The sequence below is a fragment of the Podarcis vaucheri genome (assembly GCF_965113315.1).
Source record: "Podarcis vaucheri genome assembly, chromosome: 2".
Lineage (NCBI taxonomy): Eukaryota > Metazoa > Chordata > Lepidosauria > Squamata > Lacertidae > Podarcis > Podarcis vaucheri.
In genome coordinates this window covers 73,318,111-73,342,660 of record NC_138760.1, presented here as the reverse complement: position 1 = coordinate 73,342,660, position 24,550 = coordinate 73,318,111, and the positions used below count along the sequence as shown (strand labels likewise).

At 43.9% G+C, this 24,550-nt stretch overlaps 2 protein-coding genes across 12 annotated transcripts in view; one reads left to right on the top strand and one right to left on the bottom strand.

The window, feature by feature from the left end:
- SNCB (synuclein beta) overlaps window positions 1-7,537 on the top strand; it is a 46,214-nt gene extending 38,677 nt beyond the window's left edge. For all 3 annotated transcript variants that reach the window (XM_082213593.1, XM_082213594.1, XM_082213595.1), the window contains exons 3-6: window positions 1,784-1,822; window positions 2,416-2,534; window positions 5,930-6,019; window positions 6,749-7,537. In XM_082213593.1, coding sequence (XP_082069719.1) covers window positions 1,784-1,822; window positions 2,416-2,534; window positions 5,930-6,019; window positions 6,749-6,781 — 281 coding nt within the window. In that variant the 3' untranslated portion in view covers window positions 6,782-7,537. The remainder of the gene's footprint in view (window positions 1-1,783; window positions 1,823-2,415; window positions 2,535-5,929; window positions 6,020-6,748) is intronic.
- LOC309527087 (glutamate dehydrogenase, mitochondrial-like) lies at window positions 6,971-24,516 on the bottom strand. 9 transcript variants are annotated; one of them, XM_082213604.1, is made up of 6 exons: window positions 22,408-22,600; window positions 20,939-21,019; window positions 19,545-19,612; window positions 16,637-16,699; window positions 16,315-16,401; window positions 6,971-9,486 (listed from the first exon to the last, which is right to left on the bottom strand). In XM_082213604.1, the coding sequence occupies exons 1-5, from the start codon at window positions 22,487-22,489 to the stop codon at window positions 16,336-16,338; spliced, it is 360 nt and encodes a 119-aa protein (XP_082069730.1). In that variant the 5' UTR covers window positions 22,490-22,600; the 3' UTR covers window positions 6,971-9,486; window positions 16,315-16,335. The 9 variants fall into 9 exon arrangements, 4 of the variants coding, with proteins under 4 accessions (XP_082069730.1, XP_082069731.1, XP_082069729.1 ...); XR_014217095.1 differs by lacking the exon at window positions 19,545-19,612; XR_014217093.1 differs by lacking the exons at window positions 6,971-9,486; window positions 22,408-22,600 and adding an exon at window positions 22,710-22,876 and having other exon boundaries at window positions 16,014-16,401.
- Window positions 24,517-24,550: the final 34 nt, after the last annotated feature.

Below are 24,550 nucleotides of genomic sequence, written 5' to 3'. Positions count from 1 at the left end.
TTCCTTATAACTGAGAAGGTAAGGGGCGTGAGGGTCCAGCCAAGCCCAGCAGGAAGGAGGTGCTAGAGAGGAACTAGAGAAGGAGCAGGCCACAGGGAGAGGCCTCAGATGACACCTAATCAGTGCCCCAGCAGGGAACTGCTGGATTGTATTCAGTGGGGAATCGGAATGTGATGGCACACCTTGCTCCTAATAAATACGTGAATGAAACAATCCAGTGGTTGTGTCTATTTTGTGTGAAGGAAGAGAAGGACCAAGGGCATAGACACATGGGCTTTTGATGTACCCTTGCACATAGAAACCCAACAGTGATGTTGGGCCAGTCGTTATTTCTCAGCCTTACCTACCTCACACGTTTACCTTTCCAAACTATAAGGCCATGACAATAAGGGCATAATTGCACAGATACGATTTGATCACTCTCTTCATTACATACCCCACAAAAGGCTGTGTTTCCTGCCACCATGTTGCGAACCAGCCCAAGAGCAGGAGAGGCAGTATAGAATTATTTTAAATATGGGCATTCACTTCTTTCTGGCTTTTTCCTACATTCTATTACTACATTCTATTACCATAACCTTTCTTCTTTGTGGCATGGAGTCATTTGGGTGACTGACTGGTCTCAGTATGGTTGGCTTATCGAGTTCTGGGAGATGGGGAGGTGGCTGTCTCTCCAAGAGGGCCAAAAGCAGGTGTGTAGTCTCAAAGAGGTGGGGATTAAGTTTCAGAACAATGAACAAGGATCAGAGGGATCCAAATCAAGTGAGCGCCTCTCCTTTTGAGAGTTGTGTTCCTCTATCCTTCAAAAAGAATTTCAGAATGTGGAACATATTGTGTCCTTATATGGCAAGTTGTATCAGCCTCATTTCCCCCTCCTCAAATATTAAAGACCCAGGATCTTTGCTTTTGGTCAGCTGAAGTACTAGTGGGGCCTTCCTTTGAGTGAGCACTTAGGTCAGGAGCAGGTAGCCTGTGGTCCTCTAGATGTTGCTGGACTACAACTTCCATCAACCCCAGCCAGCATAGCCAATGGCCAGGCATGATGGGAGTTGTAGTCCCAACATATGGAGAGCACTATGGGCTACTCCTACCCTAACATAACACTGTAATACCACCAGGAAAAAAGTACAATGGGGGGGTCAGTATGGAGTCGTAATTCACATAAAATGTGTGTGAGTAATATGTGCACAAAGAGCTGGCTCTTCAGGATTTTTCTCAGGTATTTTGACTCTGCAAACAAGCCTGCTGAGGTAAAACATACAGGGATGGAGAAACTGTGGCTCTCTAGATGTTATTGCACCCCACTGCCATGAACCCCAGCCAGTTGCTTATGGATGATGGGAGTTGAAGACCCAAAATATGAAGGCCACATTCCTGGCAGAGAACCTGAAGATTGGTCAGAAGCAGATGTTTCTGAGACATAGGCACAAAGTCTGAAATGCTGCCCGCTTCCTAAAGAGTTGATCTCCTAAATTCCCTCCCATGTTCTGAAGAAGGCAACTTGAATAGGATTGACCATATCCAATATATGGATGAAAGATTAACTATATTTGGAAGTGTTCCTTCTCACAATTTTTTTTATTCTGCAGGAAGATTATTTCTCTGAGAAGAGTCTGTGGCTGGGATGCCGAGGAAATGTGGGCTGGGTCTGAAGGGCATTGGCTAAGCTTTATTTGCTTCTCCTTATCTTGTGTGGCTATTTATTGCACTACACATTTTCTCAGGTGACATTGCTCTTCTCACACGTTTTTGAACTATGCATCCTTTCTCTTTCTCTTTTTAGGAAGCAAAACTCGGGAAGGTGTTGCAGGTGTGGCCTCAGGTATTGGCTGCTTGTGTTCTCCTTTCCCATGCTTTGCCTGGTCACTGAGTGGGCGGCTGTGCTAAAGCGATCACAGGCTAACAGGACAAGCGCTGTCATTAAAACCTCTTATGTAACTGGGCCCAGGACAAAGCCTTCCAGCTGCTTCTCACGCGTCTGCAGAGCCAGCTGTGGGGATTGGCTAAGATACCTGACCCCAGCTTTCCGGAGAAGCAGGCATACAAACCTGGAAGCCTTGGTGAACTTGAACTTGCAAAGTACTAGGGCAGGTAAAGGAATGAGCTTACGCACATTGGTGGAGAAGAAACTGTGATGCCAGGTGAGGGCCCAAAAGGGGGGGGGGAAGGATCCTATGGTCGAAGAAGGATTATTTCATGGCCTTGTGAAACATGTACATAGATAGCAGAGGAGAGAGATACAATTCATACGTCTGCTACAGCAGCCTTCACTCACCAGACCCCTGCTAGACTCCCTTCCAGATGATAAGATCCTTTGCCACTCATTCAGGATGCAAAAGGCCACAAACTGTAAATCTAGAATAAGGAGCTAACTGCATGGCCTCAATATGTTGGTCGCTCTCTTCTGGCTTTCAGTTGCTGAGAAGACGAAGGAGCAGGCATCTCAGCTGGGTGGAGCCGTCTTCTCGGGGGCTGGCAATATCGCAGCTGCCACAGGCCTGGTCAAGAAGGAAGATTTCCCCACTGACCTGAAGGTGAGCATCCCACACTCTACAAGTGACCTTGAGAAAAAGCCCATAGCCCGTGGCCATATAAAAGTCTCCCATAGAAAGGCAACTTATCCTTGGAGCCTACTGGGACTATCAGTAGATACGATGGGCATTTGGGATTGGTGCAAGATCCCACAAAACAGAATCTTGGGTATGGTATGGAGTTTTGCTGTATCCTGCTCTTGACAGAAGATAAGCACAATTGGTTGAGCAGCAGAAGATGGAAAGGCAACAAACTTGTGCGACAGTGACACGAACATGTCCAGGATGCCCATCGTCCTGGCACCTCTCAGACTGAGGGTACATAAGCAGTGTGGACAGATACAGGCATGCACGGGCAGAAGAACAAATGCCCTTGCATGAGAGTATGTGTACTGTGTGCTACATAACAACATGCAATGAATGCCCACATGGGCACAGTGTAAGTCTCCAGGCCAGTGACAACTGCACATTCCAGAGGGATGTTTGCATACATTTATGTCGGCATCTCACTTCCGTGTGCATCGATGTGCTTCATGTTGTGTGCGAACATGTACGTTTGTGCCGGCATGTGCTTCGAAGCCTGCCTACGTGCACGTTTGAGAATGAGTGTGTTTCTCACAGTAGGTGGGTGGGCGGGCAGCCTGCACTGAAACGGTCTGGCAGCTGCAGGGCTGGTCGATCTGAGAAAGGGCTCTCGAATCTTGCAGCCGAGCTGCCACAACGAGCTGAGCCGTTTGCTTCCAGCTTAGCTTAAAATAGCAACAGCTGAAGAAGAAATGAGGCCAGCGCAGCCAGGCAGGAGCAGGCACTCTGTTCTACTCAGCATGGGGGAAGGGAGCTGTGCAGCGTCCCCCCTTCTCCCCACTGAACAGCTCCTGTCCCTCGATGAGAAGCACTGTGCAGGGCCAATCACAGCTCAGCCCTTCCTCAAACGGGAGGTTGTAGATCTACCAGCCACTCTCGCAACTGAACTGGGGAAATAGAATAATCGAGCATATATTAAGGCTTCATCCAGACATCTAAACATGTGTAATACAGGCCACCTGACCTGCCATTTTTGGTCAGCCGGACTACATATTTGAAGTTAGGTTCTGGGCATGGAACTAAAATGGAAATTCTATACTTACCAGTGACAATTTCTGTTCTTCATAAGTGTGGGAATTGCCCCCCCCCTCCAGGGTCAAGAAGGCAATTCTTCAGTTTTAATGTTTAGGGGAGGAGGGACCCCTCCCCTCAACCCCCAGACACTTCAAACCAAGGCAACATTTCTAATGACAACTCTAAATTAGAACAAGCAAGCCCACAGAGGCAGCAACAGATTGAATTTGGGCCTCTGAAGGGCAGACTACAGACTTAAGTAAAAATGAATTTATTGATAAAAATATGCAGTAATAACACACCAACTTTCCTCTTACGTGTGGGGTGAATCTCCAAATCACTCCATAGGGCAGGAATGGGGATCCTGTGGCACTCCAGAGGTTGTAGACTGTAACTCCCTCTGTGCCTGATCACTGGCCATGCTATATAGGGCTGATGGGAGTTGTAGTCCAAAAAACAGCTGGAGACACAAGTCCGGGAAACCCTGAAGCTGTTAAATTAAGTTTGTGTTCACATATTTACTTTTTGTATTTACTTACGATTATTTCTAATTGCTTCTAATGTGTCATTTGAATCATTATACTTACTGAGCACTCAATACATTGTGAGCCACTTTTTGTGGGACAATTTTGTGGGAAACCAGCATACAAATAAACAAGGATTCTGAATGAGAGCAGTAGCATCTCCTGGACCTACAGTGTCCCTTTTGTTGGAGTGTGAGGAAGTGAGATGTATTGTGACACCCGTGGCTGTGATAACCTCTGCAGCTGCTATGCATGGCATATCTCCCTCTAGCCCTGTGGGGAATGTATTGCTTGAGGCTCTGTTCTTTGCTCTGGGAATATTACAGCATGCTTGGGTGAGGCCGTGGCCAAAGGTGGCTTTAATCCAAAGAAATTTCTAAGTGAGGGTGGATATTATCTCCCTTCACTGCAGTGGGGTAGGGGAGTGTTTTGACTCTTGATGCCCTCTGGTCTTCCTTGGAGAAGACGACACTGATTGCCTGAGTGCTCTCCCACCCTGTCCCATTGGGGCAACACTTGCGGGGGGTTTTCCCACCAAGGCGTCCCTGTGCAGATCTGCCATGAACATATTTCCTGCAGCGAGGAGCTGTATGGCATTTTGTTTGAAAGCCTAGGAGGGAAGTGAGCATAGACAGCGGTACTGAATCTCTTCCTCTTATCTGGCACTCTATGGAAGTGGTCCAGACTTCAAACTCCCACTGACGTTAGTCATGCAGGAAAGAGGCAAAGTGTGCTGTAAGGGGACAAATTATCCCTGCCAATGCAGCCAAGCTACGAATCAGAACAAGACAAGCTATGAGAGGTCTCTCTGTTCTACCCCCCCCCTCAATGCTTGACTTGCCATAATGGGTGGCGGCTGCTGCTTGGCTCTCATAAAATGCTGGAGTCTGCCTGTGATGAAGACAGGAAGTCACCTGGGGGTTGAAAAGAGAGGACCTTCCTCCTCCCCAAATGAAAAGTGGAGATGGTCTTCCCAGTCCCAGAAGGACCTATTCCTGTACTACCTGTCCTCCTACAGTAGAGAGATTCTAATCCCCAAAGTTCAAGGAGAGAGGAGCCTATAAGAATGGGACTACTTTAATACAGAACATGATGGCAGTTATTCCTCCAGGGTGGTGAGTCTTGAAGGCGGCTGGCCAAACCTGCAAGAACAAGACCTGAGAATCCAGAGAGGTATTCCAAGAAAGCTCCTGAGTACTTAATTGTTAGAAAAAAACATCTTGGGGACTGCTGCCTATAAACCTGCCTGGGACTTTGCAGAAAATAATGCCTGCCTCCCTGCAGCTGTAAAAACACTTGCAACAGAGTCAGAATGAGTGTCAGAAATGCTAAAGGGTAGGTAGCAACAACTGGCAGCCCTTGGGCTAAACCCTGTCCTCATCTGCACTCTCCCTCCAGGTGCCTATCCAAAGGCAAAAAGCTATGTGACCATAGGACTAGTTATTAGGGCCCTTTCACTGCAGAGCTGGACTCTGGCCCTTGACTCCTCTTCAACTAATATACTAATTATATTAGTATTCAACTGGTTAAGTAGGAGCCGCTGGGCTTACTTACCTCTCCTTTCCATAGTGTCAGGAATGCTCAGTGCTACCAAGTACTTGCTCTTTTTTGTTCTTAATAAAAGCTTTCTAAAATATTACTGTAAAAGGTGCTCACATCTTACAGTACAACTCCCTCAGCATCTGCAGCCTGCTGATTTTGACTCTGCTGGGCTTTCAGAAGAGACACGTGGGAAGGACACTGTCAGTGCTTAATAAGATGTTATTCCTTCCACAGCCTGAGGAGGTTGGTCAGGAAGCTGTGGAGGAGCCACTGATAGAGCCACTGTTGGAACCTGAGGGTGAGAACTATGAAGAACCCCCGCAGGTGAGTGGAAAAATTAAGGCAACCTGATGAACAAATGGGGCGGGGGGAATGCTGGGAAATAAAGTATCTTGGCCTCCCACCATCCCCCTGTGAAACAGACCTGCACACGTCCTAACAACTGATGGGTGTGATCTACATTAAGGATGCAGGATGGGTGTGATCTACATTAAGAGGTCACAAGCAAGCAGGTGGTGAGGATAGGGGAAATACTATAGTATACACACAACATTTTGCATGCAAAGTCTCAGGTTCAATCCTGGAATCTCTAGGTAGGGTGGGGAGAGACTCCTGCCTGCAACCCTGGAGAGACCTGAAAGTCAACGTAGACAATATTGAGCTTTGATGGACTACTGGTCTTGTGTACTGGGAGGCTTCATTGGAAATTTGAGGAAGCAAACTGGTTGTATGGTCATGCAAGAGAGAAGAGTAGCTGCGTTCACAGGAGTGCTTACTGGTCTAATCTGTGCAGATAAATGTAACTGAACAGAATGGGGGAAAGGCTGTATGTTTGAGCTGGTTAGGGCCCAGCTTGGGGACAGCTATCACGTATGGTAGTTAATGCAACTGGCACAGCCAACCTAACAGGAGCTTAGCAAGGGCAATATAGGAGTAAGCCCAGGGCCTGTATCTCAGGTAAGCTTATCCATGTGGGGTCTACCTCGTCACCTCCAGTGCTGGGTTGTTCTGACTCACATCCTTGTTTCACTTCATGACATTTATTCTTTTCAGGAGGAATATCAGGAATACGAGCCGGAAGCATAATGGCTACCCCTGTTCCCGACACTTCCACCAGCAGCACAATAACAATAATGACCCTCCCCCTCCCATCCCTCCTCCACCTCTCCAAAGGAAGGCCTTGACGCAGATGGCGATGGAGAGGAGCCCCAACACCCCATCCTGTCATGAGTTCTTCCTCCAGTTCTGCTCCAAGGGACCTCATCGGGATCTGTGTTTTATGTATCGTGGTCTTTAGCATTAAGAGAAGAATTCTGAAGGCAAACCCTGGCTGCAGCGGTTTGTGTGCGCGCACATTTGCGAGCCCAGCCTTACTGCCCTGTCTCCCTCCCAGCGCAGTAAGGCCAGGCTTCCTTGTGTCAGTAAGAAGCATGTTGTATCTTCTCCGTTTTTAAGCAGAGCATTCCATCACCTCGGCCAGGACCCTGCATTGGGCCTGCTGTACATTTGCTTGCACGTGAATCACGCCAACTCCGCTTCATTACCATTGGTGGAACTTTTTTTTATATCTCTGAATGGATTGTTTACGCCTTTGTGATCTGTCCCTTTCCTGAGCCCCCGCCCCTGGCCTTGTAACAGAGACTCCCTGATTTTGACGGTTCAGAAGTTGTGTCTGTGTATCCCAAACAAAAGGAATACCCTCCCTCTCCTGCCCCCAGCGCTCTGTGTTGTGACTGTGGCATGGATATATACCTCCCACTGTCGCTGTGTGTGCAATCCTGGGGCAACTGCCAGTGACACAGCTGCCCCTGTGTCCATGAATAAAGCCAACTCTTGTCTGTACCTTCTTGTCTGCCTCCACATTGTTCACAAGTCCAGAGGAAAGCAGTTGCCTTGCTGTGTGCTGCAACCAGGGGTGGCTTTTATAGACTAGGTCTCCTGCAGCCACTCTGAAACAGTGAAATAAATATATCATAGGAGTAGGGAGAGGCATCGCTTCTAGCAAGGAAAAAGTAAAAACCGATTCAACACCAGTGGAGGCTCAAGTATAGGTACCCAGATGCAAAGGACAACAAGGTTGCTTTTAATATTTAAAATGAAACAGGCATTTCAGCAAATACAACCTTGGAAAGAAATTAAAAAATAAAACTGATAGTGTTATAAAGGCTTTTATAGATATCCACGATGTGGCCACCCTTAGAAAACTGTGTACAGTTTGGGCCAACACATTTCAAAAAAGATAGTGTGAAGTGAGAAAACAGGCTGAAAGGCATAACAGAAATAACTGGGGCTGGAACTCCTATAAGGAAAGGCTACATTTGGAGCTTGGAGGGTTTTTTATTTTTAAAAAAGCAAGTAAGGGGAGATCAACATTTATCAAATTATGCAAAGTTTGGAGAAAATGGACCAAACTTTCTCCCTCTCCTAACATTAGAACCCAGGATCACCCAACAAAGTTTTAGGATGGGGAAAGGATGTGCTTCTTCACACAGTGCATAGTTAATTTATGAAATATGCTACTACAGGATGAGATGGCTACTAGCTTTATAGCTTTGAATGGGGATTTGTGGAGAACAAGTCTTATCAATGGCTATAAGACATGGTGACCTCCAGTTGCAGAAAGTGTACGCCTTTGAATTAGCAGTTGTTAGGGAATAACTATAAAAAGGTAAAGGGATCCCTGACCATTAGGTCTAGTCACGGACGACACTGGGGTTGTGGCATTCATCTCCCTTTACTGGTCGAGGGAGCCGGCGTACAGCTTCCGGGCCATGTGGCCAGCATGACTAAGCCGCTTCTGGCGAACCAGAGCAGCACACAGAAATGCCATTTACCTTCCCACTGGAGCGAACTGCTAGGTTGGCAGGAGCAGGGACTGAACAACGGGAGCTCACCCCGTCACGGGGATTTGAACCGCAAACCTTCTGATCAGCAAGCCCTAGGCTCTGTGGTTTAACCCATAGTGCCGCCCGCTATGGGAGAGGGTTATTGCCTTTGTGTACTACTTGTAGGTTCCCACAAGGGGTCTACTTGGTCACTGAAGGTTGCAGGATACTGGATAGATAAACCTTTAGTCTGATGCACCAGGGAGAGCTGTCTCAAGGCCAGGACAACCTCCCCAGGCCTGGTGCCAGCAGTTCTACTGCCTAGACCAGGACTGTCGCCTCCTAAGAGCAACACTGGGAGGAGGTGGAAGAAGACGAACTCGCTGCCACCGCTACAGCAGCAGCAAAATGTACGTCTGGAGAGGTCACTGCACCAGCACCAGCACCATGAAGAGGAGGAGTGTCAGAGATACTGGGAAATGAAAGCAGAAGGGGAGCCTACACAGTGATTTGCCTCAGGCGCTGCACCTGCAAGGCTCTTAGCTTAAGCTGCACCTGCCAAAATTTGCTCTCTTACACATCAGTACTTAAAAAGATACAGGAACCTTTTCAGTCTTTACATCTAGTGAACCTAACACTAAGGCAGCTGCTGAGAGTGTTTCAGGCACTAATTACTACATGTTCAAGTGCAGTGCTGTCCATGTAGCAGATGAGGGAAGACAGGACGTACAACTCTTGCTGAGTAAGGTATTCAATGTACCACTCTGTACATTTGGGGAAAGTGAAATGCCCACTCAAAAGCTGTTGTTCAGGCAGGCTGCAACAGAGGGAATAAATTCTGTGCTTCTGAAAATTGAAAGATGTTTAATATAACACAGTTTTGTTGGATGCATCCTTTTCAAGTATGGGCTCTCTTCTGTGATGGTTAATCTCTGCTAAGCTGCCCAGCCAACACTGGTATTATTGCTACAATAAATGTTAGAAAAGGCTTCTGGAGGCAGACAATTTTTGCATTGTTTTGGTCTATTAGAGATTGCACAAATCTCTAGCCATATATATTAAAATCCTTTTAAATAACACACACAAATATTAGAACCGACCTAACGCTATGCCCCTTATCAATAGCAAAGGTCTTCTGGATAAACATGTCTAAGTCTCTTCCACCATGGCCCATGTTCCAACCTCTTATTTTGATTTTACCACTGCCTGCACATATAGCAGTCCACATTTTTTCAGAGCTTTCAAACACTCAAGTTGGCTAATGAGGCCTGGCTTTACTTAGTACATGCTATGTTGATTATTGGCTTAATGTGCTGTGTAACAGTACATACGGTAGCTATTAACTGTGGTTTTCAGTAAAGCACCCACAAATTTGTCTGATACACATACACCAAGGTCATAGTGGTGGCACACATGCATACATAAAAGAAATTTAATATCAAGCTACCTGGGTGATGTCCCCAGTAAACATTATTTCCAAATGCGTAATTTCACACTTAGAACTACTGCATTTTATGCATTTTTTCAAATGAAGTCAGTTTATCTGCATAACTCAACCCCTAACCTAAGGTCTTTCTCTAAGACCATCAGATAAAACACTGAACAAAATACTCCTAAGAGACCAGAAATATAATTTCCTTTATTCATTCAGTATCTGTGCAGATAATACCTATATTTTTCCATTTATTAGTGATTTGCTAACAATGGTCATAATATGTAGTATGGGAAGAGGAATGAAGCAAAAATACTACATTCTGAGAATTGTAAAAAATTGGTGCCCACAGCGAAGGCCATTGATGTAGATCACAGGGTAGGAAAACTCACAATGTGAAGGGTGGTGACTCATGCTGTGAGTTGTTCTAATTTAAACGATAAGAGTGGGAAAGTTGCTGTGGGAATGCCAATCCTTGTAACAAGCACAGTGTCTAGACAAGCTTGCAGCTATTCAGCAAAAAATGCACACTGCAAGTAGTGCCGAAAATGAGCATGTTAACAAAATGTTACGGTCACTGCCAGATACATTGCCACAGAGGTCCATTTATGCGATCTGGGGTTTTTTTCTGAGCCCTATAGGTGTTCAGAAAAAAACACCTTTGGATAAAAAGCAGCGGAGAAGAGTACCTGTACAATTTCATTGTACCACGAAAGGAGGAAGAGCATTAGCAGAGTTCTTAACTAACAGGCAGTAAGTTCGTGGCCTTGATAGAGTATATTTGTAAATTGCTCTAAGATACAAATACATGTTAATACTGCACACTGCTAGCATGCTAATGGATGACTTCAAGAACAGTGAAAATCCACAGTTATTAAGAACTTTTACAGAATGCACAAACTTACATATAAGTCTGGCTCCCTGTGCACTGAACGGCCAGGACACAGAAGTGCAGAAATTCAGACACACATAATGCACAGCCAAGAAGCTACCTCATATCTTGCCTATTCTGACACTAGCGGCTTCCCCTTTTCCATTCTACAGGCAACTGGGATGGGACACTGCTAGAAAGAAGTCTACTTGGAGTGAAGAAAGGGTTTGCTTTCTTCTTCAGCCCAAAGAAAGTTTAGGTTCAAGTGGCATTAACTACCGTATTTTTTGCACCATAACACTCACTTTTTTCCTCCTAGAAAGTAAGGGGAAATGTCTGTGCGTGTTATGGAGCGAATGCCTGCGGGTGGCGGGGGGGGGGGGAATCTGCTGCAGTCGTGAGCAGAGGATCCATGGTTCCCCTTCCTTCCCTCCTCCGTGGTTACAAAGCATGGATCCACATGGATCCTCAGGATTTTTGCATTGGGCTACTCCAAACTCACTGTCAGTTCACATGTCTGTGGTCACAGCATGAACCACAAAAATCATATATCCACTATTTTGTTTAGAATAATTTTTTTCTTGTTTTCCTCCTCTAAAAACTACGTGCGTGTTATGGTCTGGTGCGTGTTATAGAGCGAAAAATACGGTAATTTGACATCTGCAACGACAGCCTGATCTATCAGACTGAAAGTGGCCTGATACTTTGCTTCTATTAGTAGAAAAGCAATCCCTGTTGGAGAGCAACCAGAGCCAAGCTGCCCAGATTGCAAAGCAAGGTCACAAGCAAAGGAGGAAAGTCTGAACTAATGAAGCCGGTATTAGTTTATTGTGGGAAGAGGGGTGAGTCTACCAAGTCTGCTTTCCTACTACGCTTTTTGGCTGGAAAAAGGCACACTGTATAGCCTCACTATGGTTATATGCAGAGTCCATCTCAAAAAGCAATTCTGGATTTCTAAGGCCAATGTGAAGGTGTTTGAACAAGGAACTATATTAGAGAGAATGCAAACATACATAAAGAGCTAACCAATGTTTTTACAGGGACTAGGTGAATAAAGTGATGGTTTGCAAACATCCCTAAGATTAATAGATTGATTCATATTTCATTTGAAGACTTCAAACAATGGAAATTCTATACATTCATTTCTTGGAATATTATTTCCAGGTCTCTTGTGATCATTACTCTTAAAGCATCCTACCACTGATACTGCTGTATAAATAAATATATATCACATCACTATGCATATCAATATCCAAAACGATTAATACAGTTGCCTGGTAGCTGAGAATAATCCTAGAAAGTATTGTTCCTAAGCAAGATGAAGAGACTCCAGTCCATGAAAGCTGTTCTTAGTCCAAATCATGCAGGGAACATCTCTGGATTCAGATTCCAGTTCTGGCACATTAGCCAAAAACTTCTTATCAGCCAGTGTGGTACATTCCCAGCACACAAACCAGCAGCAGTGAGGCAGTCAACAGTGCCTCATTCTGCACTAAGCCATTTGCCATGCTGACTGCAATGTCTTTCTGGGGCGATTTCTGCAGCATGACTGAGCAGTTAAGCTCAGGGCGACAGCAAACAACACTTCTTCCCAACACTCCAAGTTGTATGGAGGGTGCACGTCACCAGAAGCACTGGTTGTTTTCCAGTGATGTATTCACTGAATCTGCTGGAAAGGATCCTTCCTCCAGCTTTACCATAAGAAACGCAGCAGACAAGCGCAAACCTTTTCAGCAAGCAGCAGAACCTGGCACACCTGCTACCAATTAAATAGGCCCCAAGCTGCTAATGTAGCACCCTGCTTGTGGTTAACGCTTAGCTGGAATGAAATATTCAACGCAGCAATAGAGAAATTAAAATAATTATTTATTTGTCAGACAAATAAATGAGAGGCACAGTGGTATATGGTTACCAAGCTCTGGCCTGGCCTCCTGCCATTATGGCCAGCACTTATATTCCCTTAATCCAGCCCCCTTTGCTCCTCCTGTGGCTGCCTCTGTCCAATCAGCCTGGTTGAAATTCCTATTGGCTGATTGCTAGAACCAATCACAAAAAGATACACCCATATCCTCCTGTCCTTATATGGAACACAAAGAGCTATATATTGTTACATCTATAAATGACAAATAAGTAGTAATATATCTTACATGTGTCTCAACAAGGAATCTTAATTACCAACTCACCTCTTGCCCTCCTTGCCCTATTGCCTTCTAAAACAAATGGTTAATCTTAAATTTTTATCTTAAACATATGTCAAGGATCTTGAGTTTCACATCAACATTGAAAGATCTCCTTCATTTGAAGGTTTCTAAACAAATGTCTGACAACTAATATATCAGGACTGCTCAGGACTGCTTGGATGGCGTCTTCCTGTCTGGCAGGGCTAGGCTGGTGGCTGACTTAATTTCAAAATACAACTCTTACAACTATATGAAATCTAGCATTTCTTAAATCCTTTGCATAATTACATTTAAGCCAATATATTTAATACACAACACAGATAGCCTCTTAAAAGGAATAAGGCCTTTTGTAAAGTAGAAAAGGAACTCAGTAAAAAGGAACACAGTAAAAAACCGCTTTAAAAGAAGCCTCTTCCCCTGTTTACACTTCCCCCCCTTCTCCAGCCAGTTGCTTTGTTTCCATGTGCTCTTCCCAACATTTATTGCCCTCTAACTTTCTCAGTTTAAGAAAGAAACAGCTTTAAAAAAAGACTTGCCAGCTAGATGCTTCTCCATTTGGTCTTTAACCTTGGAAAGAAGATCTGGCTCATTTTACTGGGAGGCACATTGGCATTATTTTACTATTTACTCATTCCTAATTATATTTATTTCTGCCTTTTTTTATCTTCTGTAACATGTAGGGTCAGTGTCCTCGTTCTTAGCCTGTAATTTCAGCTTTTACGACTTTGAGAATTGTTTTCTGCTATCAATCAAAGGGGCCCCTTTGTCTAGGAAAAACATTGCCAGTGTTTTCTTAAGCAGCTGGTCTGCCTGGCATGAAACTTTTGAAAATCTAAGCTCTCTCTTTAATATACAAGTCCTGATCAAACATTAATAAAATGCAGGCTTATGCCTGATGCCTCACTAAAACGTGACAAGGCTTGTGATCAGCCAGCCAAATCTGCTGAAATTCAGATTAGCACAGAATGCTTCATTTCAGTAAAATCATGAAGTAAACTGATACTAAGGTCTCCACTAGCCACTCAATCTTATGTTCACGTTCCAAAGAGATTGCAGATGTATTGGAAAGGATTCAGTAAAGAACTGGGGATAGATGTACAGAAGTAAGGATTCATATGCAAACATTTTCCTCCACAGTGAAGTGAATTCTTGTAGTTGTCTCACAATGGAATTTTTATGGGCATCCCAGTGTTTTCAGAATTATTCAATACATCCAATCACAGCCCAGTCCAACCTAAGTCCATATGGGGGGAAATCAAGCCTGTCCAAATCATGGTAATCTGCAATCATAACATAGATGCTAAAACATTCACAAGACTAGCCCCATGGTTCAAAAATAACCTCCCCCACTCTCTAGTGAGCATATGATATTGCTAATCTGCCACAAACAACAGCTCTTCAATCCAGTGCGTAAGGCTGAAGCTGGATAACTGCAGGTGACAATGTACAGAAAAACGATGTGCCAGCTGGGAGAGAGGAGGAGCTGTCCAGTACAGTAAAGCTCAAAGCGATACGACCCAAATTTGACATTACCTATGGCATATGTGGCATTCCTATCAGTCACCATTTACAACTGTGATGATGAGAAGTGCCCATCCAGTATAAAACAAAGTTAAACGTGAACCAACAACCTGGACGAACAGAAACACCATAAGTAATTAGCAAGTAGTGAGTTAAAATTCCAGCCAATAAATTTGTTAGAACAGCAATACTAGGACACCATTGTTTCAAAGCAGGTTTTTTTTAAAAGGCTGAACTGTTCCATAAGGCCAATAATCTTCACATCACTGGTGAACCAAAAGACAATACATCACAGTTACAATGTGAATGTTTCCCAAATATCCAATCCCCATTGTCTAGGAGCAGCAGGTTCCTCTTTCTTGTCATTCATCTTCCCTGAATCACAGTTACAGGGTGCCATAGCTGCCTCTGGCTTTTGCTGTGTCCTAAGCCTACTGCAATATGAGAAGCAGCCTTCATCCAACAGGCAAACTGACTGGATATCATTGTACAAACAATAGTAACTTCAGCAGGCTGACTAGACTACACATGTGTGATGGTGTGATGTTGTTTCTGGACAAACACTTCATTGGCACCTATTCACTCAGCCTTGCAAGCATACTTGCAACAAATTCAATCCTTTTGAGCAAGCAGCCTCACCAGTAAAGAATATGCCGTTAAAGACCCTACAGCCACACAAGTGTACTGATGCTCATATAGCCAAGACTAAGATCTTCTTTTCTTATCCAGAGCTTTGGGCACCAACACATACAACCTGTACTAAGAGCTCTCCAACCTTTCAAATCCTGTTAAGGCAAAAAATGCAGTAAGATGTCCTCTGGCCAGCTATCAGGATGGACACAGGCTGAAACCAAAGGTGTGACTGATTCTGGAGCTCTGCTGGAAGTGGGTGAGGAACAGTAACTTGATTGTTCTAATTGAGATTCTGACAACAGGAAGGTAGGCTCACTATCTTGTATCAAGCAACAGTATGTGGAGATTTACTAACATATTCTGAGAAAATGCTGTGACTCAGGCAACAGCAAGCCTTTAGTATAGCTGTGGAAAAAAGAGATCCAGGTACTAGGAATGAAAATGAAGGGTACACCACAACTAGGGTGCAAACCAAGAGAGAACAGAAAACATTAGTGTGGATTTTCTATTGTGGCATTTAAATAAAGTATGTATATGGGGAGTATAGTGCAGATAATGCTTGCTAGGACAAGCCTGCAATAAAATATGTGCACAAACTCAGGATCTCTCCTTTATGGCAGGAAGAAATAAAGTAGATTCACTTGCAAAGATGGTTCTCATCTGCAGGAGAGGCCACTGAACAGACGGAAAAGCACCATTACCACAGTCCAAGAAGCAATTAAATGTTTAGGACCAAATATTGAGCTAGCTACAATATGGACATAACCCTGAAACAAGGAGATCAGGGCATTCCAAGCATGTGGTAAAGGCAAGCCACATGAAATAAAAGAATAAGACATTAAACTCTAACAGATGGTTAATTTGAACAGCTACAGTGTATAATTCAGTAAATCAACAGCTTCTCCAAACGGCTGGCACCATCTACAGGTCTAAAAAAGAACAGCTCTCCAAATAAATATCAAGGAAATTGGGAACAGGAAAGGGAGGAGTAAGATGTAAACAGAAGGGAAAGCTTCCAGAAATTCACAGCGACACCTCAGGTCTCCTCACTCACTGTGATGTTCTAACTTCTCAAAGGCAACACACACTTTTTCCTCTTCAGGCAACAGACAGAAGGTCAATAGAATGGTAGTCTCAAGAAGTGAAACTTGACTCACTGTAAACCTTAAAATACTTTTTCAACGGTGCAGTAACAGGCAACAGTCCAAGTCTAGGTTATACCTTGTGGCTGCACCCATGATTTTCTAGAAGATAAAACATAAATAGAAATTAGCATGTCCCGGTACTCTTGTCCTAAGCCAAAACTTAGAAAATGGTGGGTTACAAGGAATTAATGCCAGTGAGCACTATTCTGATGAAATTATAATGAATGTTATAGAAGCATAGAGAAGGATATTAGAGAGGTATCTGTAGGATAGTGATTGGCTTGTCCTGTGAAAATAGTGAAAAGAGAAAAATATTGAGTGAATAGACACCTACCTTGGCTGAACATTCCATGGTGAAAGCTAATCCTGAGTGTACAATTCCTTTCTCTGAGGCACCCTATAAGGAAAAAAAAAACACTGTATGGTTTTTAGTTGTATTTGTATTGCTTTTATTTCTTGAATTGTATTTTATTTTATTGTAATTGAAATACAATATCTAAGTAATAAAATCAGCAGTAAAAATAAAATTGGAAACCATACAGTGTCTAGCACGGCAAATTAAAAATGCTAAAAGAGGTAGAAAAATCATTAAGCCACTGCTCTAAGGACTAGGTGAAATTTATATACAGAAGACTGCACTGAACTACATATTTTAAATGGAGGAGGAATGTCATGGAGAATAGTATGCCCAACACACACATCCCCATCAAAATTCCAAGATTGTATTAAACAGGGGAGACCTTGCAGGGCCCACATACAGTGGTACTTCAGGTTATAGACGCTTCAGGTTACAGACTCCATTAACCCAGAAATAGTACCTCGGGTTAAGAACTTTGCTTCAGGATGAGAACAGAAATTGCGTAGCGGTGGCACCAGGAGGCCCCATTAGCTAAAGTGGTACCTCAGGTTAAGAACAGTTTCAGGTTAAGAACGGACCTCCGGAACGAATTAAGTTCTTAACCCGAGGTACTACTGTATCTCCTATGATTATGGGGCCACATTTTCATTAGCTGTAATCTGCTGTCACATATGTTCTGCAGCACAGATAAGAACTCAAAGTGTTTAGCAACCCATAACCAGATTTTCAGACTCTGTAATTTCTCTCCGCACACGGATCGGGCAGAGCCTAATCTTTTACTCACTGTTATTGTCATAATGTTGCAAACAATGCTGAGATGAGGGAAAAAGTAAGTAAAAAATAAAAGCTGTTCTACATGTTCCTGCTTGACTCAGTCCCAGAACTGAAGAGTCCCATCGTGTTACTTATTGCATCTCTAACAGAAAGATCCATGCATTTCCAGTTCTAGTTCTTGCAGCTCTTGATTAGATTGCTTCAAGAGCCTCCAGAATAAATCACTTGTGATCCGTTGCTAGGGATATTTTCATACAGGGAAAACTGGTTGCTTGCAAACCTGAACACACTACAATTTTTCTCCTTTTGCCAGCTTTGTGCATTAGGGAACAGAAGTGGCTTGCTTGGTAAACTAGCTTCCCAGCAGATCACTGTTGATCACAGGAGGGAAAGGGGAGAAATTGCAGAGCTGCATTGTGCAAACATACTAGCGGAGCCAATTCAGTGCTTCTGCTGGCGCATTTGCATCATGCCAACCTCTCTACTACCTCACCGCCTCCTTCCAGGTGAGCAGCAAGGACCTATGTGACAGGAAGCTAGTACAGCTGCTCTGCCCCACCCAGTGAGCTGCTTCTGTTAGGAAGCTCACCCAATATAAAAAGAGTGGATCAGTCAGCTACTACCTAGTCAGAATATTGACATACACTTGCTGCATGCTTAATAAATACATATAAGCACATCAGTCTGGTCAAACGAGGAGCATTCTCCATTGTAAGTTGTTTCTCAATAGTAGCCAAGATGAGGATATTGCAAGGCACTTTGAGGATGCTGCTTTCAAGCTTCTAAGCTTTTCAAAATTCAACTATAGTGCCATGACTGTGGAATGAGAAACACACTTCAGTTTGTCTAGCCTGACATCCAAGGCAGGAGTTTTAGGGATGCCTAACAGTAGGAAAAAAGTGATTAACCTTCCACTGAACCAATGTCTTAAAATGATAAGCTTTGAATTGCTCAGAAAGGCTTGTCCTTTGTCCCATAAGTAGACAGTGTTTCCTTTCTGCTATTAATGTTTACAGAAGGGCCCATATCTAAACCACTTGTATCATCTAACATTTTAACTTTTTATTCACCAGCACTGGATTTAGGGCAGTGTGGATGGTTCCCCACACACACACACAGAGGCATTGAGCCAAGGGGGTGTAAGTTTGAGAAGATTCATTTGGGGGAACTAAATTTTGGCCTCGCACAGGGCACCATCTTGCAAAAGATTATCAAAGTCTGCCCCTGCCTTCATCAAAGTATCCGTTGCTTGAACGAACTTTTCCAAGGAAAAATCCACAGCAGCACCGAGAACCAAACATGACAACTTTGGTAAGAGGATGAGAGCTACAGTCAAGACAACAGCCAAATTGACAGCACAGCCCGTTCCAGGTTAACTGCCAAGAATAAATAGGAGAAAGATGAATACAGAATGCATACACAGTAGCTGAGTTCTTCCCCTTGGAGCTCAGAGTTCAGCTCCTGCCTCAGCTGCCTCAGCTGATTTCTTCGAGGAAAATTTAAACTTGATTTATTGGGGAAGGAAAAACAATTCACAAAGACAACATTCCCCGAGGACCAGAGGGCTTCCCCTCTTAGTTTAATTTTCTTGGCAAGTTAATTAGAGTAAGCAAAGTATTCCTTGGGGGATTGCTCAGCAAACTTAATTCAATAGAGGTGACTTAGACACGGTTCCTGGTACATGAACAGCTAGCCAAGTTTTTTAACCTGAGGGAAGGATTGCTTAGGGGACAAAATGTATTTCTCCAGGATTGAAGGGAAACTGGCAGGCTGCCATCTCCTAAACCTGCACAAACAAATGTGTTAGCAGGATCCACATTCTGATGAAAAGCTGGTATCCAAGAGTCCACCACCCACCAAACAAAATGTTAGTATTATTCACTTAATGATGCCACAAACAACAACAACAAAAAATGATTTTGTGGAGTCCAGAGGGGTAGCTATGTTATTCTGTTGCAGCATAAACAAGAATGCTATAGCACCCAAGACACAGAATAGCAATCACGTATTGATCTAGGATTTCAGTGATCAGGTTCAAATCCCCTCTTCAGCCAGCTATAAAGCACACAGGCCGACTCTTGGCTACCTGCTGTATTTCAGCCTAACCTACCACATTGAGTTGTTGCGAGCGTAAAACGTGGGTGTGGGGGGGGGAATAGTGAATCCCGCCCTGAGTTCCTTGGAAGAAAAACACAGTACAAATATAGTAATTGGTTACAAAAGCTTTCATGGGCCACAACTCACTTTGTCAGAGGTCTAATGAAGTTACCGAACCAGGCACACGCCCTGAATAACTTTTATAATGATTCCCAGGATTTTGCTGACTTCACATTGGATACCAGTTACCATTCTTAACATTCAATTTGTGTCCCTTTATCCTCTTTCCTTGAGACAGACCTGTTCGACTTATGTAGATGGCAAAAAGGCATTGTTGGCAGATGCCAGTGTATATTATGTTAGAACACATGCATGTGAATAAGTCATTGATTGTATGGCTGATATTGTTGGCTCCAAGATGGTATTGCTCAGATAGATATGGGGACAAAGTTGACATGAATATTTGTTCCTGGGACTTCATTTTCCTTGGGTACAGATGGGAAAGACCTCTGTCTGACACCTAGGGAGCTCTGCCAGTTAAGAGCAGATAGTATACTCAGCGAGCTGGGAAAATAGTCTGACTTGGTATAAGGCAGCTTCTTATGCTCATGTGGGCTACAAACTTAATAAAATGTGTAACAGGGAAAAGCAAAAGATAGAAGCCAGAGGTACCGTAATTTCCTCCAACATTCCAATCTTCTCTCCATTTCATTCTGTCCTGTTTTCATTATCTCCACTCCATCAATTCAAGAAATGCCAACAAAGACACTTCTATTGTGTACTTTAAGTACATAATACAATGCTTCTAAAATTGTTGGTCCCAGCATATTCCACGGTGTGTCATACAAGAAATAACTTTCTTTCACTGGGCTGACAGCACAGTATTACAGTTATATGAACCCTTTTGGAGATAGGCTTCTTCTCTTCTTCCCAAAATATATGTAAATTCTATTCAAATACACATTGCGTATTTATACTGCCATTAAATATGAAATATAATATATATATGTTGTAGAGGGGTCCCAATTCAAAGTGTCTGAGAAGCACTGCATACTGTTTTTGGGTTTGATATCCCGCTTTATCACTACCCGAAGGAGTCTCAAAGCGGCTAACATTCTCCTTTCCCTTCCTCCCCCACAACAAACACTCTGTGAGGTGAGTGGGGCTGAGAGACTTCAGAGAAGTGTGACTGGCCCAAGGTCACCCAGCAGCTGCATGTGGAGGAGCGGGGAAGTGAATCCGGTTCCCCAGATTAAGAGACTACTGCTCTTAACCACTACACCATGCTGGTTTTTCTGAGATATGCATTAACTCTTCTGCGTATCTCATCCATACGGTATTAGAGTAGTGCCACCTCCTAGCCTGTTGTGCCCATCCTAGTATTTTTCACATTTGGTGTAAACTTACCCACTACAGCACATTTGTATGTCATCAAAGCAGCCAAGGCCTTTACTTCATCAACAGTAACGGCACTGCTGTAATGAATCCCTGGGGAAAGATAAGAGAAACAAACAGGCACGTAGTCAGTGAATGTACAACAGAAATGTATCAATGTATTTGTATTGACTGTCCTCCCCACCTACTCCAGTTCCAAGGGCTCTGAGCAGTACATATAAAAATGTACAATTTTCTGCTCATGGTGGGCACTGAATTCCTATCTATAAAAAAGAGATTGTAGTTTTGGCATAATTAGTTTGGAAGGATGTCATCAGATTAATATAAGGCAGCTCAGGCCATTACAACTTCTGAGTTAGTTGGAGATACTTTGTTCCAGCCACATGTCATCGCAATACAAAATAAAATAATTAGCAGGAGTTAATTTTTCTAAAGTCCCCTTGGAATGATGACCTTATTTGATCCTGCTCCCCTTTTTGTAGGACACTGAGGATTAATGGGGGGGAATCTGATTAACTGATGAATAATCTAATGAAAAGGGGGGTGGGAGACAGGGAGATTGGACTTTTTAAAAAGGTGTCAAAGGACACATTCCTCCCTACTATTTTCATACACGCACCTGCTATTTGTCAGCATACAACAAAGGTAAGTTCATGTATCTTATGGTGTAGTGGTTTAAAAGCCAATCTCTAACACCGGGTATATTTGTAATCATTTGGTGTGTAGGACTGGTAAGACAGACATTATTACATATATTACAATTTTATCCAAAATTTCTGTTTCCCCACCCCTGGGGTCCGTTCCCATGGCTTCCCAAAATCAGAAGTGTTTTTATAATGCTAGTTTCAAAGCAGATGTCAGCTTCTGTCAAGTCCTTCTTTCTAAAACAACCCATCACTTTGTGATTGGATTATAAAAGAGCAATTTCTAGGATTGATGGGTGTAGAAAACTAAGACAGTGCTAAGGACCACAGACTAGGAAGCACAGCCCAACTGACAGTAGTGCCTCTATAGTGAGCTAGATGGTAGTATTAACCAAGTAAGAGAAAAGAAGCAGGATGTACACCACAGTTCAAAGGAGTTCTACTCTTGGAACCATACTTATTCACATTCATTGCAGGATAGGAATCTTGTCGAGCTGTTGCCATAAGCGGCAAAAGCAAAGACAAATGCAGTTCACCAGTCCTGTAGCCTGCCAGGTGCTTGATCAATCCTCTCATGTTTTTGCAGTTCCACCCTTTCGTGGCTGGTTGGCTGTTTTGCCTGATGGTAACATGTCTGCCAGACCTTTTCCTTTGCTTGTAACAAACGCAAGTCAGTTACAGCAAACACACACACACACACACACACACACACACACACACACACACTAGTCTTGTGACTCCTTAAAGACAAACACATTTGTTGCAGCATATACTTTTGTGGTCTAAAGTCCTCCTTTATCAGATACTGTACAGGATAACTGAAGGGAGCCACTTCACTTATCTGCTGAAGTGTGGGGCTAGAACTCACGCCACAGTTACTCTGCAATCTCATGCATCTGCGCTCCGAATTAAGTTGCATGGTGGTCAGTGAGGTTCACTCCTAATAATCGTGTTTGGGATTTCACAAGGATCTTTTCATATGCCGCTAGCTTCGTTTGGGAAGGTTTGCTTCTGAAACCCTTGCCAACAGAGGAAAGGCTCCCCCTCCCCTTGCAGGGCAAGCGGTTCTGGCTGTGCTGGGCCCGGCAGGCCTGGATCACTTCCCAGCTGCCCCAATCCCTGCGGAAAGGGAAGACCACCTCCAGGACGTGGCCGGAGTCCGCAGCTCCGGATGGCCCTGAGGATCCCGTGAATCCGCTGCTCCCGCCAATTCTAGTCTTTGGAGCTGTGGAGCCGCTTCACCAGCGGAATATCTTGACCATGCCCAAACTGGGCTCTCCGCCCCGCGCGCCCTAGCGGCGTTCTTCCTTCCACCTGCGCAACACGAGTGCTTTCCCGCAGGCGGCAGCGGCTTCTCGCGGTCGCCATGGAAACGCGGCCTGGTGCCCCTGGAGCCTTGTCAGAAGCCTCTTGGGGCTGGTACCGCAAGTGGTCTACCCCACGGAGGCCGCTTCCCTTTCCCCCCAAAAAAAGATATTTATTAAAGTTTTTAAAATATAACAATGAAAATAAAAAATAAAAAGAAACAAAATACAAAATACAACATAAAAACAGTTAAAAAACAGATAATTTTCCATAACATATCTTCCTTACGCTTATTTCCCCAGACCTCCTCATACCTCCCTTCTTTGTATTCCACTTCAATTTGTTAGTTCAGCAAATCCTTACCATTAAGCTTTTACCCATTTGTAAACCTTTTTTTCGTATCTCCTAAAGCATTACAGCTGGAAACCCCTTAGTTTCTATCCAACATCCTTCTAACATTCATTAATTTTACAATATTTCTGTAAATAGTCTTTAAATTTCTTCCAATCTTCTTCCACCGACTCTTCTCCCTGGTCTCAGATTCTGCCAGTCATTTCTGCCAATTCCATGTAGTTGATCACCTTCATCTGCCATTCTTCCAGAGTGGGTAAATCTTGTGTCTTCCAATACTTTGCAATGAGTATTCTTGCTGCTGTTGTAGCATACATAAAAAAAGTTCTGTCCTTCTTTAGCACCAAGGCAAAACCTTTTCCCAAGGTTTTTCCCAAGGCAAAACCTTAACACTCCTTAACAACCACCGCATTCCAAGCAGGGGGAGTCAGGAGCCGACGTGGTATCCACCAGCCGGCGCGAGGGACCAGCGCCCTAAACGGGGGGGGGGAAGGACGGGCGACCACGGCCTACCCTAGCCATTAGAAAGAGGATTTAAAAGGGCGGGAATCTAACATATTGGTTTCCCGTTGGATAGGAATTTTGCCCAGTGGGTAAAGAAGGCGGGGAGAGGAAAGCGTGGTCATTGGAGAAGAAAACGAGGGAGCCATGAATTGGGTGGGTCTTATGGACAGTTTGTGGAAGAAGGTGTTGAAATTCTGTTGAGGGATGTAATTGAAGTGGGTGGGGAGGCGGTATCGATTAACTAGATTTAAATGCAATTCGAGGTGCAGTGGCAGAGATTGCATTCACCGAGCAGGTGAAGGAGAGTAAGTATGCAAAGTCCTCCCATTTCCATGCTGTTTCCTATATACCATGAGGGCTAGTAGCTCTACTTATGAAAACAGGCTTTGGGGTGTGAGGCTTTGAAAGATCTGGGACCCTCAACAGTTTCCTTTGCTTATTCCATTCTTAATTCAGCGTTGTACAGACTGGAAAGTGGGAGGGCAGTTTTTTAGGATGAATGTTCCTGATTCACTCATGTTCCAGAAGCAGGATTGTTAACTATTTTGTTTATTTGCTTACTTGCTATTGAAGGTGCAGCATTCCGCATCAACAACTGACAGAAATCAATAAAAACGTTTTCCACTACTTCCTCTGGCTCAGCAGTGGAGAGCCTCAGGCCTTGGGGCTAAATGTGGCTCTCTTGGCTTTTTATATTTCCCCAGGCCACAACACTCACTGGCTCTGGCGCCCTTCTTGAGTGTCTTTCCTTGGCTGGAATGTGTCCTTGAATTGTCATAATGTTCCTTGCTTACCTGGATGGAGGACTGAGTGGGGTGTG

Bases quoted from the DNA above. Each gene is read 5' to 3' on its own strand.
- LOC309527087 (XM_082213604.1), bottom strand. From the start codon at position 22,489: ATGCAACTTAATTCGGAGCGCAGATGCATGAGATTGCAGAGTAACTGT. The intron at 19,613-20,938 runs GTAAGTTTACAC...TTTTCTTCCAAG, and splicing joins ATACAAATGTGCTGTAGTGG to GAACTCAGGGCGGGATTCAC. The intron at 16,700-19,544 runs GTAGGTTAGGCT...TTTTCCTTATAG, and splicing joins GCTCGCAACAACTCAATGTG to GGTGCCTCAGAGAAAGGAAT.